The 15,632-nt window shown below is 38.6% G+C and overlaps 1 protein-coding gene across 2 annotated transcripts in view; it reads left to right on the top strand.

The window, feature by feature from the left end:
• FDXACB1 (ferredoxin-fold anticodon binding domain containing 1) overlaps positions 1-15,632 on the top strand; it is a 185,031-nt gene that overhangs the window by 167,369 nt on the left and 2,030 nt on the right. For both annotated transcript variants that reach the window (XM_044081000.1, XM_044081001.1), the window contains 2 exons: positions 13,480-13,638; positions 15,294-15,632. The exon at positions 15,294-15,632 is cut by the window's right edge and continues 2,030 nt beyond it. In XM_044081000.1, coding sequence (XP_043936935.1) covers positions 13,480-13,638; positions 15,294-15,632 — 498 coding nt within the window. The remainder of the gene's footprint in view (positions 1-13,479; positions 13,639-15,293) is intronic.

The following is a 15,632-nucleotide window of genomic DNA, read 5'->3' as shown; positions in this document are numbered from 1 at the left end:
ACAGAATACAGGAATGTGAATACATTTGCCTAAGTTAAGGTAGTCCATACCTCTAATTACTGAAGTGCAATTCACCACTTTTCTCCTAGTGTTATTCAGAAGGATGGAGAGGGACAGAGCTGCACTTTGAGTCATAGTCAGGGACATCCCCAAATATCAGGGACATTTGGGAGGTATGCGTGTGAACCTTGGCTTTTGATGATTGTCGTTGTTGAAGTAACACCTTGACCCCATGTGCATCTCAACATGGATAACAAGATGGTCAGAGAGACCTTTATTGTTCATGGAGCTTTATCTGCCCCATGTTCCACCAGTTAAAGAAAAAAATGTATAGGAACATGAAGTGTTCTTTGGCTTTGAAAGTCGCAAAACACTTAAGACAGCAACACAGACAGTGGGCAAAATTGCTGTGTCTTTTTGAGGAAATAATGGCTTTAAAAGCAGTGACACACTTCTCTCTTGCCATATTTTTGTTTAAAATGATGGCAGATTAAAATGTCTGACAGCTTTAAAAACTATTTTAGCTTATGCTGATGTTCTGTGGTGGCAGGCAGTGGCTACTGTTATGTTGTAACATGAGACTGAAGCTTAGCAGCCCCTAGAGATACTTAACCAAAGCATATTAAGCACTTTTTTTCAGTATCCTGTTTAAACACCCGCAGTTTGTATGATTCATGGCCTTAATTCAAACTCTGGACCTCAATATTTCATTATTCCAAACACTCTGATTCAAAAAGGTGCTTAATACGCCTGTCTTTTTTCCAGTTTTGTATAATTGTGGCTTGCAGTGTACAACATAGAGGATTATGATTAGGTCACCAATTATAACCCATTTATTATGTGTTCAAGACGTGGATGCCAAGAAAATCAACTGTAGAACGAAGCTTGAGAGTTTAAACTTGGATTCATGTTGAGAACATGTTATGATTGGAGACCCAATCATAATTATTTGTAGTGCACAGAGCTTTATAAGTACTAGTAATTACAGGGGAAAAATGCTATGTGTTTTTCTGGCTTTCAAAACCATAAGCTCTTAGGGAGTGATGTCAGAAATGCAATGTTACACATACACACAGTCCCTTATATTTACTCTCACCTTCCACGCCTCTCAACTGTTCACACTTTATTAGCATGTCCAAATGTGTGCCTCATTTGTTTGGTCACTCCTCATAAAGTCCATGGTTTTCAGACTAATCAGGGTGAATTGAAGTCACTGAATAGTGACATACATTTAAGTTTCAGAGTTCTAATCCTTCAGAGAAAATGCAAGCAAATACACATCCTGTTATTTTAGTTGCTTTCTATGTTTGTGAGAGGAAGGGGCACCTTATCAGTATGAACAGCAGGCAAAACCAACTCTTTTATTCTGACACTGTCACTTCCTGGTCCGTGCTGGATGATTTTTTACAGTATAGCGCTAAACCCAACTTTAACAACCTAAGCAGAGGGTGCTTAACTATTGTTAAGGTTGGGTCTCGCACCACTGAAACACTTAACTGATTTGTCTTTTTTCCCAAAATTGGAGAGTAATCGCAACGCTGCATATACTACATATGTTTTATTTTATTACTCTGTTATTAGTTAGCCAGTTCAATAGTAGCATTAAGTCCTCCTGAAGAGACCATGATATTGAGTTTGTGCTTGTTCCTAGTTTGGTGATGACTGTGTCATCAGCATACCGAAGGAAGTAATCGTTCACTAATTATGAATTAACACTAGCCCAAGTAGTGATCTGTAGGGAACACCTGAAGATATAATTCCTGTTTTTGATTGTATGTTGTCATTTATAATTGTATATATTCTATCAATTAGGTATTTTTTTTTGAAAGATGTTTATTTTGATCGAGAAGCCACAAAAGGAAAATTTCTGTAGTTGCAGAAAGTTATCTATAGTTTTAAATGTATACTTTGTCAAGGAGGATAGTGTAGGTGAACAAGGCATTGTCCATATTATTGAATATTCAGTTCATAAGGCACCATAATGCCTTCAGAATATTACAGTTAGGATGGAATCAATTTTGTTTGTCCATTATGTCAAATTTGTTGATATATTTAAGGATTTGATTTTATATACTTTTTAAAAGAATTTCTGAGAGAGGGCAACTGTTAGCAACTGGGCTATTAATCTGATGCAGATGAAGGAGTAGGGATATTGGAAAAAGGAATACTGTGACCATGCTTAAAACAAAGAGGAACTGTATCAATTCTAGATGCAAGAGTCAAAGGTATGTGGTTTCCACAGAAGATACCCTGCCAGGTTTAATATTTTTGGCTTAGAGAAAGAAAACTGCCTGTAACTATCTTATTTAGTCTACCATAATCTTAATTTCTAGTGATTGTTTTAAAGTAGAAAGGTAGATAACCCAAGTACTTGAATAGGGAGGGTGTGAACTGAGTTTGGATTAAAAACGTAGGTAGAGAGCTCTGTGGAAGAGAAAACCATAATCTTTAATAGGTTCATAGGTTCATACTAGGCTATCTGCCCTAAGGCATTTATAAGCCTAGCCAGAGTGTGTTTGGCTTTCGCCACCCATTTTAAATGAATTTTGCTATGCCCTTTTTCGAGGTTAGTATACTGTGCCTCTGTCTAACAGTGACACAGAAGTGATACCCGGGGTAAACCTACTATCTCCCATCCACTCATCAAGATTCCTCTTGAAGAGAGTCAATGAGGGACTCTGCCTAACCTGGACTGGGATTTTATTCCAGAGTGAAGGGAGCCTCTGGGTTATGAATCTGTCCCTCCAGCATGTCCTATTTATTTCAGTGCTGAGGTTCAAGTCTCTCGAGCTGCCAGAGCTCAGTGGGATTTGGATTTTCTGAGGTGCAGCATGTCCATTAATTCCGGGTTGGACATGGCTTTGTATGTCAGGCACAGATCGCCTCTGAGCAGGCGGTATGCCACTGAGTAGACCTGGAGTTTCTTTAACCGGGCAGCATATGGCATCTGTTTGAGCCCTTTGATCCTCTTGGTGAGGTACTTTTGGGGTCTTTCCAGTTGCTGCAGGTGTCTGGTAAGGTACATCCCAAAAGGGGCATTGTACTCAATTATGGTCCTGATGAGGGATGAGTAAAGAGGCACGATGACCTTCCCTGATCTAGATGTGAATCCCTTCATGATTAGGTGGGCTATATAAAATGTTTTTCTAACCACTTTGGCCACGTGGTTGTCAAATGAGAGATTGCTATCAACTTGGGTCCCCAGGTCCCTAATTACTTCTTCAGATTTAATGGATTACCACCTATGTGGTAATTTGTGGGCACTTTGTTTTGCCAAAGGATGACTATACACTTTTTGGCTTAGCTTGAGGCCATGGCTCTGGCACCAGTTGTCTGTTTCTATGAGGCCCTTTTGTAGGATGCTTGTGTCGGCTGGAGAGTCTATTATGGCACCCAGTTTGCAGTCATTCATAACTTGGTCAGCCACAGTCCTTCCGGGTGTTAGCCTGTACCTCCCGAGAAATATATACCGAACAAGAGAGGTCCCAGGACTGAGCCTTGTGGGACACCACTTGTAACTGGTTTGGAGTCTGACATAGCTCCAGCAATTCTAACCATGTGGGTTCTGTCCTTGAGCCAGTTTGCAACCCATCTAGTGACATAGGGGTTTATATTTAAGCTGGTGAGCTTATCTATAATGCCCGAGTGGGGTATTGTATCGAAGGCTTTTTGCAAGGTCCAGGTAGGCTCTGTGGACCACCTTCCCTCGTCAATGGCTCTTGGTGACTGTTTCAAAGAAATCGACCAGGTTTAAGAGGCAGGATCTGCCCCCAAAGCCGAACTGCAGTAGGATCCAGTGTCTGTAGGTCCCCAATATCTTTATTTATGAGGTCCATGATGATCGCTTTCCATAGCTTTGCAGACCAAGCTAGTCAAGCTTATGGGGCGATAGTTCCAGAATCCGTTTAGGCACCACCTTTGTGGAGAGGGACCACTGTTGCTGTACGCCACTCTTTGGGTACATATCCTGTAGTAAGGCTGAGATTGAACAGTAGTTTTATGTTTGGGTTTAGCTCTTCTTGGAGTTCATGTAGGACGAGCCCGAGACACCTGCCTGGTCCCATTGATGCTGTGTTTTTTGCTTTGGAGAGGGCGGCTCTTATCTGAGCATCTGAGATGTCGGGGGGGCAGCACTCTGCTGGGATAGATATTTGCTCTTTTGGTGGGGAAGGGGGGAGAAGTTTGCGCTGAACCTGTCAGCTAGGATGTTGGCAATGTCTGTGGGTTCTGTGTATTTTTTGTCATTTTGGACTAATTCTGAGCATATCTGGGAATTCCCACCCAGGTTCCTAACATAACTAAATAAAGCCTTGTGATTATCCTTAGTGTCCTGTGCAATTTTTCTCTCGAAGCTGGCCTTAGACGATTTTATGAGTGCCCGTAGTTTTTTGCTAATACTGATCAGAGATGCCGATTTTGCTCTATCATGTAGTAGCTTCCTCCTTCTATTGTATAGTTTGTTTATGGCTGGGGTCCACCAGACAGGACGCCTTAACTTTGGAGGATTGGGTCTTGGTTTTATTTGGGATTGCATGATCCATGCATGCCTGAAGGTGTTCATAGAATGTGTTTATAAAGGATTCCCTGTCTGGGCCAGATTTTCCACAGGCCCGGGGCTTTGAAGGATTCCACCTCGGTTTTGAGGAGTGTGAAATTTGCTTTAGAGAAGTTTTTCACTGTGGTTTTCTGGGCAGGGGCTGGGGTCGGGATGTGAATATCTAGTGAGATTAGTTTATGGTCTGATCTTACCAGTGAGGGATACACTTCTGGTCTGGAGCATAGAGTCCCCATGTTGGTGATGATCAGGTCCAGTATGTTTTCCCCTCTTGTGGGAGTGGCAACAAGTTGTTCCATAGCATTTGAGTTTATAAATTCTAGGAACCTTTGGGCTAGTTGGAGAGACCTTCATATTTTCCAGTGTTCTCAGGAAGGCCGAGTGGGGTTCCTGGGTTTGGGAGGGTGGTCTGTAGCAGGCTATAAACTGGAAGGCAGTTTTACCCACTGAAAGTTGCACATGGATAGTCTCTGATGCTTCGTGCTGTGCCACCAACCTGGAGGTGTGTGGGTATCTTTGACTAATATTGATACTCCTCCTTTTGTGGTTCGGTCCAAGTTTTGGGGTCAAAACATTGTATGAGGTATAACCTGGTAGTGCTGGGGTGCTCTCGGGAGCCTTGAACCAGGTTTCTGTTACTGCACAGATATCGATGTTCTCCATGGTAGGAGAGTTTCGAGGCAGGCATCTTGAGGTTTAGACTTCTGGCGTTGAGTAGCATTACCTTAGTTTCTTATCCCTTGTGATACCTATGGAGGTGGGTTTGTCTTGAGCCTTGCCTAAAAGGCACTATAGGGGTGGCAAGAGCCTTTGCCAATATCCGAAAGCCCAGGGTGACAGGTGCAAGCCGCCCCTAGTGAAGCATCGCGGCTTGTCGAAAGCATGTCATCCCAGGCAGACAGGCATTGATCCCCTTTGAATGACACCAATACTTAAGCCAATTGTTGAAATTGATCATCTTGTCTTCATATTGTGGCATCATTCTTGGTGAGGGTAAGATGCTACTCAAGGTCAGGGTCATACCGACCTGGGCTACATGCTCAGAGAGCTCCTCTATGTCTCTTTTCATGTAGTCCAGGGAGGTAAGTCTCAGGTCATTCACACCAGCATGGACAATGACTGAGTCATATTTGTGAAAAACAGCAAACTCTACAAGATACTTTCAAAAAACACTGAGAACCAGCTTGGAGATTCCAAAAGTTAATATAAAACTATACACTTGGTCAGTGACCACTCGAAGACTACCAGGAGAAAGTTTCAACCACCAAAATTTATTGAAGCGCTTTTCGTCTGCTTCATAAGCAGACTTCTTCAGAATACAATAAATGCTGACCAAACTGCTATATTTAAAACCCTGAATTAGACATCAATTAAATACTTTTAACATTAATTAGTGCCTTAAAGGCAAAAGGTCAAGTAAATATATACAGTGTTCATCGCAGTGAAGTAAATTAATCCCTGCTTCATAAACAGAATACTAAATAAAATATGCAGTACTGTCAAATTATTTACCCTAGTTTAAATACAGAGACTGCTTATATATTTTAGTAAAGTATATCTTAAAAAGGTGTTGATAAAAATTGTGACAGTGAATTAAAATATGGTTAGTAACACCAACTAAAGCTCATAAACACTGACACATAAAAAATGAAACTTACAAACATTGAAAATGTGATAGAAATATGTAAAAATGTAAATATAAATAAATTAAGCAAGTCCTGTACATAATAAAACAAATTATGACTTGCTTTTACAAATTTAATTCAACAGAAATACTCACTATACGTAATTCCTTAAAAATATACTTAAAATGCAAGGGTATGTGACCAAATATAAAACATTTTAAAAAAAGTCTAATCCAAGAGATACTCAAGACACAAATGAAGGCATGGGTACCCCTAAAGGTGTATCGGGCTCTTCAGTTTCTACCATTAAGGTTCAGCTAGCGGCCATCTCTAATTTTCATGCTTCTTTTGAACCTTCATTGATGTCTCACAAACTTTGTAAGGCCTTCCTTAAAGGGGCATGGCTCCTTAGGCCTCCTTTATCTCACCCTGACCCTCCTTGGGATTTGAATATGGTTCTTGCTGCCCTAACTGCCCGTCCTTTCGAACCAGCTGCTACCTGTGATTTAAAATTTCTGTCTTGGAAAACGGCCTTCTTAGTAGCCATAACGTCTGCCAGGCGAGTTTCAGAACTTCAAGCTCTTTGTTCTGATCCTCCCTATTTGATTTTTCACAAGCATAGAGTTTCATTGAAATTAAATCCTGCATTTATACCAAAAGTGGCCTCTTCTTTCTGTATGCAACAAACTATAGAACTCCCTGTCTTTTTCCCAGAATGCTCTAATAACGCAGAATATACTTTACATCAATTGGACGTACATAGACAACTGCGTTTTTATTTGAATAGAACCGCTCAAACGCCGAAATCTAATCAATTGTTTGTTTCCTTTGCAGCGAACAAATTGGGTCAACCTGTAACAAAAACCTCCATATCTAAATGGATTAAGGATTGTATCATTTTTATTTATTCACAAGCTAACAAAGACCTTCCCTTTCCAATCAAAGCTCATTCTACCAGTGCAATGGCTACTTCCGTAGCTTTTCACTCCAAGTTATCGATAGATGATATTTGTGCTGCAGCAACCTGGACTTCTCCGCACACTTTCATTTCTCATTACAAATTGGATGTGGTTTCTCGAGGCAGAGCTTCCTTTGGTTCCACAGTTCTCAGGAGTGTTTTCCAATGAGCCACCCGGGATGTAGGTGCTAGGGACGCTGTCCCATATGTCATGAATGTAGGCGAGATAGGATCCCATTACATCTTTTAGTTATGTACTTACCATAACTTTGGATGTATGGGATCCATCTCGCCTACATTCATAAGTACCCACCCTCCTTCCCCCTTCCTTTTGGATTTAGAGGAGCTGTAGTCCCTCTTTTCTTGGCGTTCTTTCTTGAAGAACTTTAGTTGATTATTGTGACTACTAGTTTTTTCTGTGTTTGCATGGATGTAAGAAAGCGAACAAACAAGATCTGGGGAAGCAGGTGTAGTGCATCCTGGGATAGGGAGTAGCCCAGCCAATGAGAGACTTCGTGCTAGTGTATTAGTTGCCGAGTCGGAGCCGATGGATCGGCTCCGAACCCATATGTCATGAATGTAGGCGAGATGGATCCCATACATCCAAAGTTATGGTAAGTACATAACTAAAAGTTAAGGTTGGGTCTCGCACCACTGAAACACTTAACTGATTTGTCTTTTTTCCCAATATTGGAGAGTAATCGCAACGCTGCATATACTACATATGTTTTATTTTATTAATCTGTTATTAGTTAGCCAGTTCAATAGTAGCATTAAGTCCTCCTGAAGAGACCATGATATTGAGTTTGTGCTTGTTCCTAGTTTGGTGATGACTGTGTCATCAGCATAACGAAGGGAGTAATCGTTCACTAATTATGAATTAACACTAGCCCAAGTAGTGATCTGTAGGGAACACCTGAAGATATAATTCCAGTTTTTGATTGTATGTTGTCATTTATAATTGTATATATTCTATCAATTAGGTATTTTTTTAGAAAGATGTTTATTTTGATCGAGAAGCCACAAAAGGAAAATTTCTGTAGTTGCAGAAAGTTATCCACAGTTTTAAATGTATACTTTGTCAAGGAGGATAGTGTAGGTGAACAAGGCATTGTCCATATTATTGAATATTCAGTTCATACGGCACCATAATGCCTTCAGAATATTACAGTTAGGATGGAATCAATTTTGTTTGTCCATTATGTCAAATTTGTTGATATATTTAAGGATTTGATTGTATATAATTTTTAAAAGAATTTCTGAGAGAGGGCAACTGTTAGCAACTGGGCTATTAATCTGATGCAGATGAAGGAGTAGGGATATTGGAAAAAGGAATACTGTGACCATGCTTAAAACAGAGAGGAACTTTATCTATTCTAGATGCAAGAGTCAAAGGTATGCGGTTTCCACAGAAGATACTCTCCCAGGTTTAATATTTTTGGCTTAGGGAAAGAAAACTGCCTGTAACTATCTTATTTAGTCTCCCATAATCTTCATTTCTAGTGATTGTTTTAAAGTAGAAAGGTAGATAACCCAAGTACTTGAATAGGGAGGGTGTGAACTGAGTTTGGATTAAAAACGTAGGTAGAGAGCTCTGTGGAAGAGAAAACCATAATCTTTAATATTATCTAAAATGCTTTCTTTAAGAGGGTTGGCTGATTAGGTTTTAGGAAATGCATTATTTGTGATAGTGCTTTCAGCTGTGTGCCAGGACTGCCTCAGTTGACCAAGGTGTTGCTGCTGCAACAGTGAAATGTAGATGATTTTTGAAGTGTTAGTCTGTAATGACTTTATTTCCTAGGCTTCAGTAGTTATAAAATGTATCATTGTGTGAATCAGATGTACATGGTTTTCAGGCTTTGTCTCTGGCTTTGATTTTTCTCTTTGCGTCATTTGAAAGCCAAAGTAAAACCTTGCCCTTGGCCCTAACTTTTCTGAGAGGAAACAAACTGTCTTGGATAGGGGATAGTGGATTGTAAATTGTTAATAAGATGAGCTGTGTCTGTAATACCGTAAAGAGATGTGCAGTATATACAGTTCAACACAGAAGGGTCTGTACTGTGTCAACAGCAATATTTCTGTTGAGAATAATTTCAGATGGCACTTTGATAGTTTTTAGGGACCAGTGGGTAGTAAATGGGAAATGATCATGGAGTACCTTTGGTAGCATGTGGAGTAATTTAGCTTATTGGGAATATTACCAAGAATGACATCAGCAGTAGTAGTTTTTTGTGTGATAGGGTTAGGTGTTATGTTTTCTGAGACCAACTAAGTTAGATGGTGGAAGTTGTGTGATCAGTTGACTGCATTTCTCTGGAGACCACGTCAATGTATATTTATATCGCGGGCAATACACTTGTGTTGCTTGACTACAGCTTTTCCAGAATGTTTTCCATAATGGCAGTAGAGGAGTTTGAAAGATATAGAGTACAGCAATAAATAGGAGTTTTACATATAAAATACAAGAAACTCTTAATATCCAGCTTGGGTCTTTATCTGAGATGACATTAGCCTTCGTTACACATTTATGGCCAAGACTTGCTAAGTTGTCAGTAGCGGTACCAACTCCTCCCCATTTAATTGCCTGGTCTGTTGTCAGTGACTAGAGTCTATATGTTTGTAGAATAGAATTAGTGGTAGTAGATTCCTTTTTCTTCCATGTTTCTGTGACTTAAAATTATGTTGGAGAGGTTTATACTGGTCCAGAGTTTGAATTGAGGCCATTTATTGTTCAAACTATGAATGTTTACACAGGATGTTTAAATACTGTTACCGGGTTTGGAGTAGGTGGAGGTATGGTGGGAGGCTGGCTTAGTAGAGAAGTGGGGAGGTTGAATTTCATTCTCTGTCCCCTGTACAATTTATTGTTATAGTAATTTTAATGAGAAGTGTTTGAACTTTTATGCACAATGTTATTGATTCTTTGAAGTGTAGGAATTTGAAGGTTGTGCAGTAGTAGGCTTCATTTAGGGGGAGAGCATGTAGAAAGTGTTTGCTCCACCACAGGAGAAGGGTAACTGAGATTGCCGAGCTGTTTTGTGAATCAGATCAATTACAGTGAAAGAAAGAGATTTGCTTTGTATATTTAGTGTAATAAAATGCTTTAATATATTGTAGTAGTATTAATAGTTGTCCTATGACTAACATTACTGAGGTTGTGTTAGTGTGCTGTTTAGTAAATAGTCAGGCTGCTATCAAGGAGAATATGTTGGTAGTTTCAACTGTTATCATCAGAGTAAGTATGGTAGGACACTGGAGCTAAGGATGTTTGAGATGAGTTGAGGAAATGAGAGTGGCGTGCACTGTGAAGCCAAAGCGGGTGAAGGGGTGTACTTAAGAAGTAGGAGTATGAAGGAGGTGAGTAAGGTGAGTATAATGGATAAGTGAAAGGGTTGAGGTAGCTAGAAAAGGGTATGTGCAGGAGTTTTAGTAGAAAAGAGGAAGTAGGGTCAGAGTTTGACAACTACAGAGGGAAATAATGTGGTGGGTTGGAATGGGGGATAGGGTAGAGGGGCGAAGCACAGACAATTTCACTCATGCACTTGCTGCATTCCAAAATTCACCCACGTATTTGCTGCATTCCAAAAACAGAGAAACTTGCATTCTCCTGCAACAGTCCATAAAAGGCGAAGAGTCAGAGGTGTCTATGATGTCTGGAGTATGTTAAGCATTTGCAATGGGAAATACAGGAAAGGGTAGTTTGCAGTGACTGTTAAACAAACTTAGACTAGAACAAATGTATGGCATTTAGCTAAAACTACTCATAGAGTTGGTGAGAGAGCAAGTTTAGCTAATCAAACTAAAGCCAGTAACCCATTTTGGGGGGTTTATTGGGATGGCCAGGGAAGCAATCCTTTTAGTGATTAGAGGCAATAAGGTGCAGGTGGAGAGACTGTAAATTTAGTCAATCCTTACTTCTTACCCCAGTAACAAGTGGGTCTGAGGTTGTAGTTTCTTATGCCTTTCTCCCCAATATTTCTCTTTCCTGAAGCTGCAGTAGTAACTCACACAAAACGTATTAGTATTTTACTCCACAATGACTGACTAGCAATCCTGTAGTAACAATTCAAGGAATGTTGGTATAGTTATTCCAAAGACAGTATTACACCCAACCAATTAACTGTTTCTGTATGCAAAAGTAAATCAATATAGTCCAAGAAGGTTTTAAAATGCAAGAAATTCATATAAAATAGATAAACTTTTAAATTGTTTGTATAGTTACCAGTAAAGGTAATAACATGATCAAGTAATCATTGCCTTGTTTTAACCATATTTATGAACAGCTGCCTTAAAGTGACATCAGTTCAGTGATTGTAACTCATTGTTCAGCCTTAGAACATAGGGAGTGTAATTGGATGATCACTTGTAGAAAATACATTTCAAAGAAGTCTAAGAGGGCTTTTTATGATTCCCAGTATGCCACCTGGAATTTGGCATCAAACCTCCCGAGTTTTCCTAAGCTATAGATATGCCAACCGAAATATGCCACCAAAAGATGGTGTCCTCTTTGCTTTTTTCAGCTGCATTTATGCTGTGTGGTTTTGAAGCTAAATATTTCTTCCTGCCAATGTACTTTATGTTGCTGCCACTGTGCTAAGGATGGCTTATTTGGTGCCAAATTTATGAATAGTTTCAAGCTGTAATTGTTAATTTGGCAGTAGCTTTAATGCTGTATATCTACCACATTGTTTTCAGAGCATTAAGACTATAATCAGTACTGTAGCCTTAGATTACATAAATCCTTGCAAACTGAACTGTTTGCTAAGCTGTTAATTAACAGGGAAACAAAATGGCCCAACAATGCATATAATTGTAATGAAGCTGTGACAGATCACCAACAGCACACCAATAATATTGGTAAAGAGAGGTGCCCTTTACAAAGAATATAATCCCAGAAACAAGTAGAGAGGTGAATCTGAGCAGATTAGAGCCCTAATGTACCTTCCATGTAATAAGTTACTCCATTTAGTAGTTCCCAGATCTGCAGTAAACAATTCAATTGCATTTTAGCAGTTTCACATCATAGCCCTTGTAGTTTAGCAGTTTACATAATTTTCATAGTTACATCAACAGCGAATACAGCAAACATTGCAACATTTTTACAAATCAAAGTTGTATATATACTTGAACTCTTTTTAACCAGAAATAGCTGGTTTCTGTTTATATATAAAAAAAAAATAAAACAGCACAGTACAGAAGAGTGGTTGCTGCTAATTCTGTAATGCTAGCATACCACAATCGATCCTGCTACCACATCAGCACATACAGTAAGTATGCAGCAACTGAAATTCAAAACTGACATTCTCAAATGCTGGTTTTATTTAATAATAAGTAACAGGTAATGCTGACTGAAGTTTATAGTGGTAGTATTCTTTAGGTTCTAGGTCGTAAACTAAATTTTATAAGGCACAGTAAACACAATAACTATTATGTTTGTAATATTTTATAAACAACTTACAATATCTCAGCAGCCACTCAAGTTACAAACATACCGCCAGCAGCATCTACCTGAGAGCTTTCATATGAGGCTAAGGAGTTCTCTTTGTGTTGCTTGGTTGTTGAGATATTTAGAAAAATGTGAAAATTATATCTATATATTAATATCATAAAACAACAGCTAATATCTCTTTACCTGCACTAGACAGAGGTCAAATATTAATGCAGTTGAGTTTGCCATTGTGTGAGGTTTAAAATGAAATATTTTAAAACCTTGTACATAGCATGGTTTTGGAATTATTGATGCAGATATGAATAAGCAGTATTTGATGCCGAGAGGCGTCAGTAGGAGTTGGCCTCAGATGCACCTGGAGGCATCGCTCAGAAGTAAGGAGTTAACTAATTACTAATTCCCCTAAGAATTACATCAATACGTCCCACTTGGATGTTCTAAATGAGTCAGGACATTGACAGCACTTTATTCCATAGTTTTTTGTTTGTCTGATGTTTTACAAACTCAGTGTTATCAAGAACATTGAAAAAAAATTAATTCTGTTACAAAAAGGTATTCATAAGCATGAATATATATTGTACTAGCAGGCCGTATTTAGTGTTTCACTGTGTAAAAGCTTTTCCTTGATCCTTAAACCTACAGACAAAAAGGCATAAAATTGATGTTTTGCCTAATTTAGGTGAGACCAGGCCTATTTTCTTCAAGTTGAGAAGTTACCAATGGGAATCTAGTTGCATCCCTTCCAAGGATAGCAGCAGGAGGAAGTTTGCAGTCATTGGCTGAGTCACACAACCTTGGAAGAGCAGCTTCTTTGAAAGAGGAGAAATAGTTGGTACAAAAAGGGAAGTGTATTCTGTTGAATCTATTTACCATATTTTTTTGTTTGTTTCAGGAGTCAAGATAAATCATTTCACATTGAAGGTGCACTGAACCATATTTTCACAAGATGTTTACCTATTGGTTGTTCAAGATCTGTCATCTCTCAAGCAAAATTTGATGACAAATGGATTTCCTTTCATGTTCCTGAAGAGCTGGTAGAAAGAATCGACAGGTTAAAAAATATATTACAGATTTTGTTTCCATAATGTGTTAGCAATTACTTTAATCAAAATGCATGCTTATATATGTATGAATGTGTGTGTGTGTTGTATATAGCAAAAAGGAGACACTTTTAAAACACATTCTGTACACAAGTAACTTCACAAACTGCTAGTCATAGTGTTTTTATGTAATGTAGGCTTATTTTGATGGGAATTTATACCTATACAATGAACATGGAGCATCCATTCTAAACCATTATACTGATTATACAATCAAATGTGAAAGAAAAAAGTGGTTATTCAGCTCAGTAAGTACAGGTTTGATTTTTTTCAAAACATTAACAACTTTTAATGGACAAGGCAGTAGCCTCCGAGCTATATCCATTTTTTTTAGCCCAAGATTTACTCAGAATGTCTAATTAAGGCAACTCAGTTATATTAAGCAATTCAAAAAAGCAAATACTAAAACAGCTTGTATAAATGTTCCTGTTTTGGTAGTGGCTAAACAGACTACCCAAGCCAGCATATATTCATTGCTATCATTTAAACACTATAGATTCTCCTTGTAATTGGATGTTAGCATTACTGTTAGAATTTATAATTGCATTAGGATGTGGAGACTACTTTTATCATTTCAGTTTTCTTTATGTAAATATTCTGTAATATATATTCTTGTACAGATATGAGTATTTTATACGATTGTCATATATCATATTGTATAAAATAAATTTGTTTAATGGTTTGTATAATTTCACTTAACTATCATTACCTATGTTGCCTTGGTTGTACCTGAAGTTTCTTTGGGCCAGCCCACCTACACAGCTAAACAAGTGAAATAAGTAGATATATTGAATAAATAAAATAATTGATTACCTTTTTCCAAGAAGACAACAATTAAGTTGTACTGTGATGAGAATGGCAGTTCTAGCTACTGCCAGGTTTGGATTAATATTGTTCCCAGTTATAGTATCTGAAAGAACAGTGTGACTTTATCTGGATTTTTATAATGTTTGTCCTTTTTTTTTTTAACACCTTGTGCCTTACAACCATACCTATTCATCCCTTTCCAGTGGAATTAGGGGTGATCTTGGTACAGTCATCACCCAGGCAGCCTTGAGGGAGTTTAAGGTTTCTATTCTAACTCCTCCCCCGGGAGCAAGTGTACATACATGCAGATGTGAGGGCATGCTTTTCCTTCCTCTGTAAATGCCTCATTTTCCACACATGCTTCATGAAGGTAATCATCCAGGAGCAGATTGGTGTGGCCAAGCTGACATCCCCACCCCATTCACTGCAAAAAGTCTACTTCTTTGTCCAGTAAATAGCAACATTGCAGTGGACCCACCTATCCACCACCCAGGATGGGCAAACTGGCATGCTCAGTACTACTGCTCCCTTGTTGTTGTTGTTTTTTTCACCTGGTTTATAGTTAGGGCCTTATCCCTGGGTACCACAGAGCCAACTTTTTTCTTTGAATATATAGTGCTGTAGTTTTGCTGCCAGAGTGTGTTGTATGATCATGTTTTTGATTAATACATGTAAAAAAAGAATAATGGTATTTGTTTTCCAAATAATTAAGTAACTGTAGTTTGTTTGCTTTTTAATCTTGCATCAACAGTTTAGAATCTACCTACCAGTATTATGACATTTTTCTTCCTTCTTTCAGAAATTTCCTGGAAAGGACTTGCTGTCATCCTGTCAGCATAGTACACGGACAGCTTATTAAAGACGTCAGTGAAATATTCCCCGTGCACAGGTTTAGTCATTCACACAGTCTTCTGGTCAAAGTGAACTTTAACAGAGCCTCATTCTACGGTTGCAAAGGCTTGCTTGCTAGTATTTATTTTGTAAGATCAATTGATTATAAAAATAGCAATCCATGGCAAACAGAAAATAAGATTCCTAGTGCTATTTTGTCATTTACTGGTTTAAGTGTGGACAGCTGCAAAGAAAGTGGAGAGCATAGTGCTTTGATAAGGGAATTAGAGTCAGCTGAATATTACCT

This window comes from Protopterus annectens, chromosome 8.part0, assembly GCF_019279795.1.
Source record: "Protopterus annectens isolate FY-2018-M chromosome 8.part0, PAN1.0, whole genome shotgun sequence".
NCBI classification, from domain to species: domain Eukaryota; kingdom Metazoa; phylum Chordata; order Ceratodontiformes; family Protopteridae; genus Protopterus; species Protopterus annectens.
Note: the sequence above shows the minus strand (reverse complement) of the source record. Positions and strands in the feature narration are given on the sequence as shown.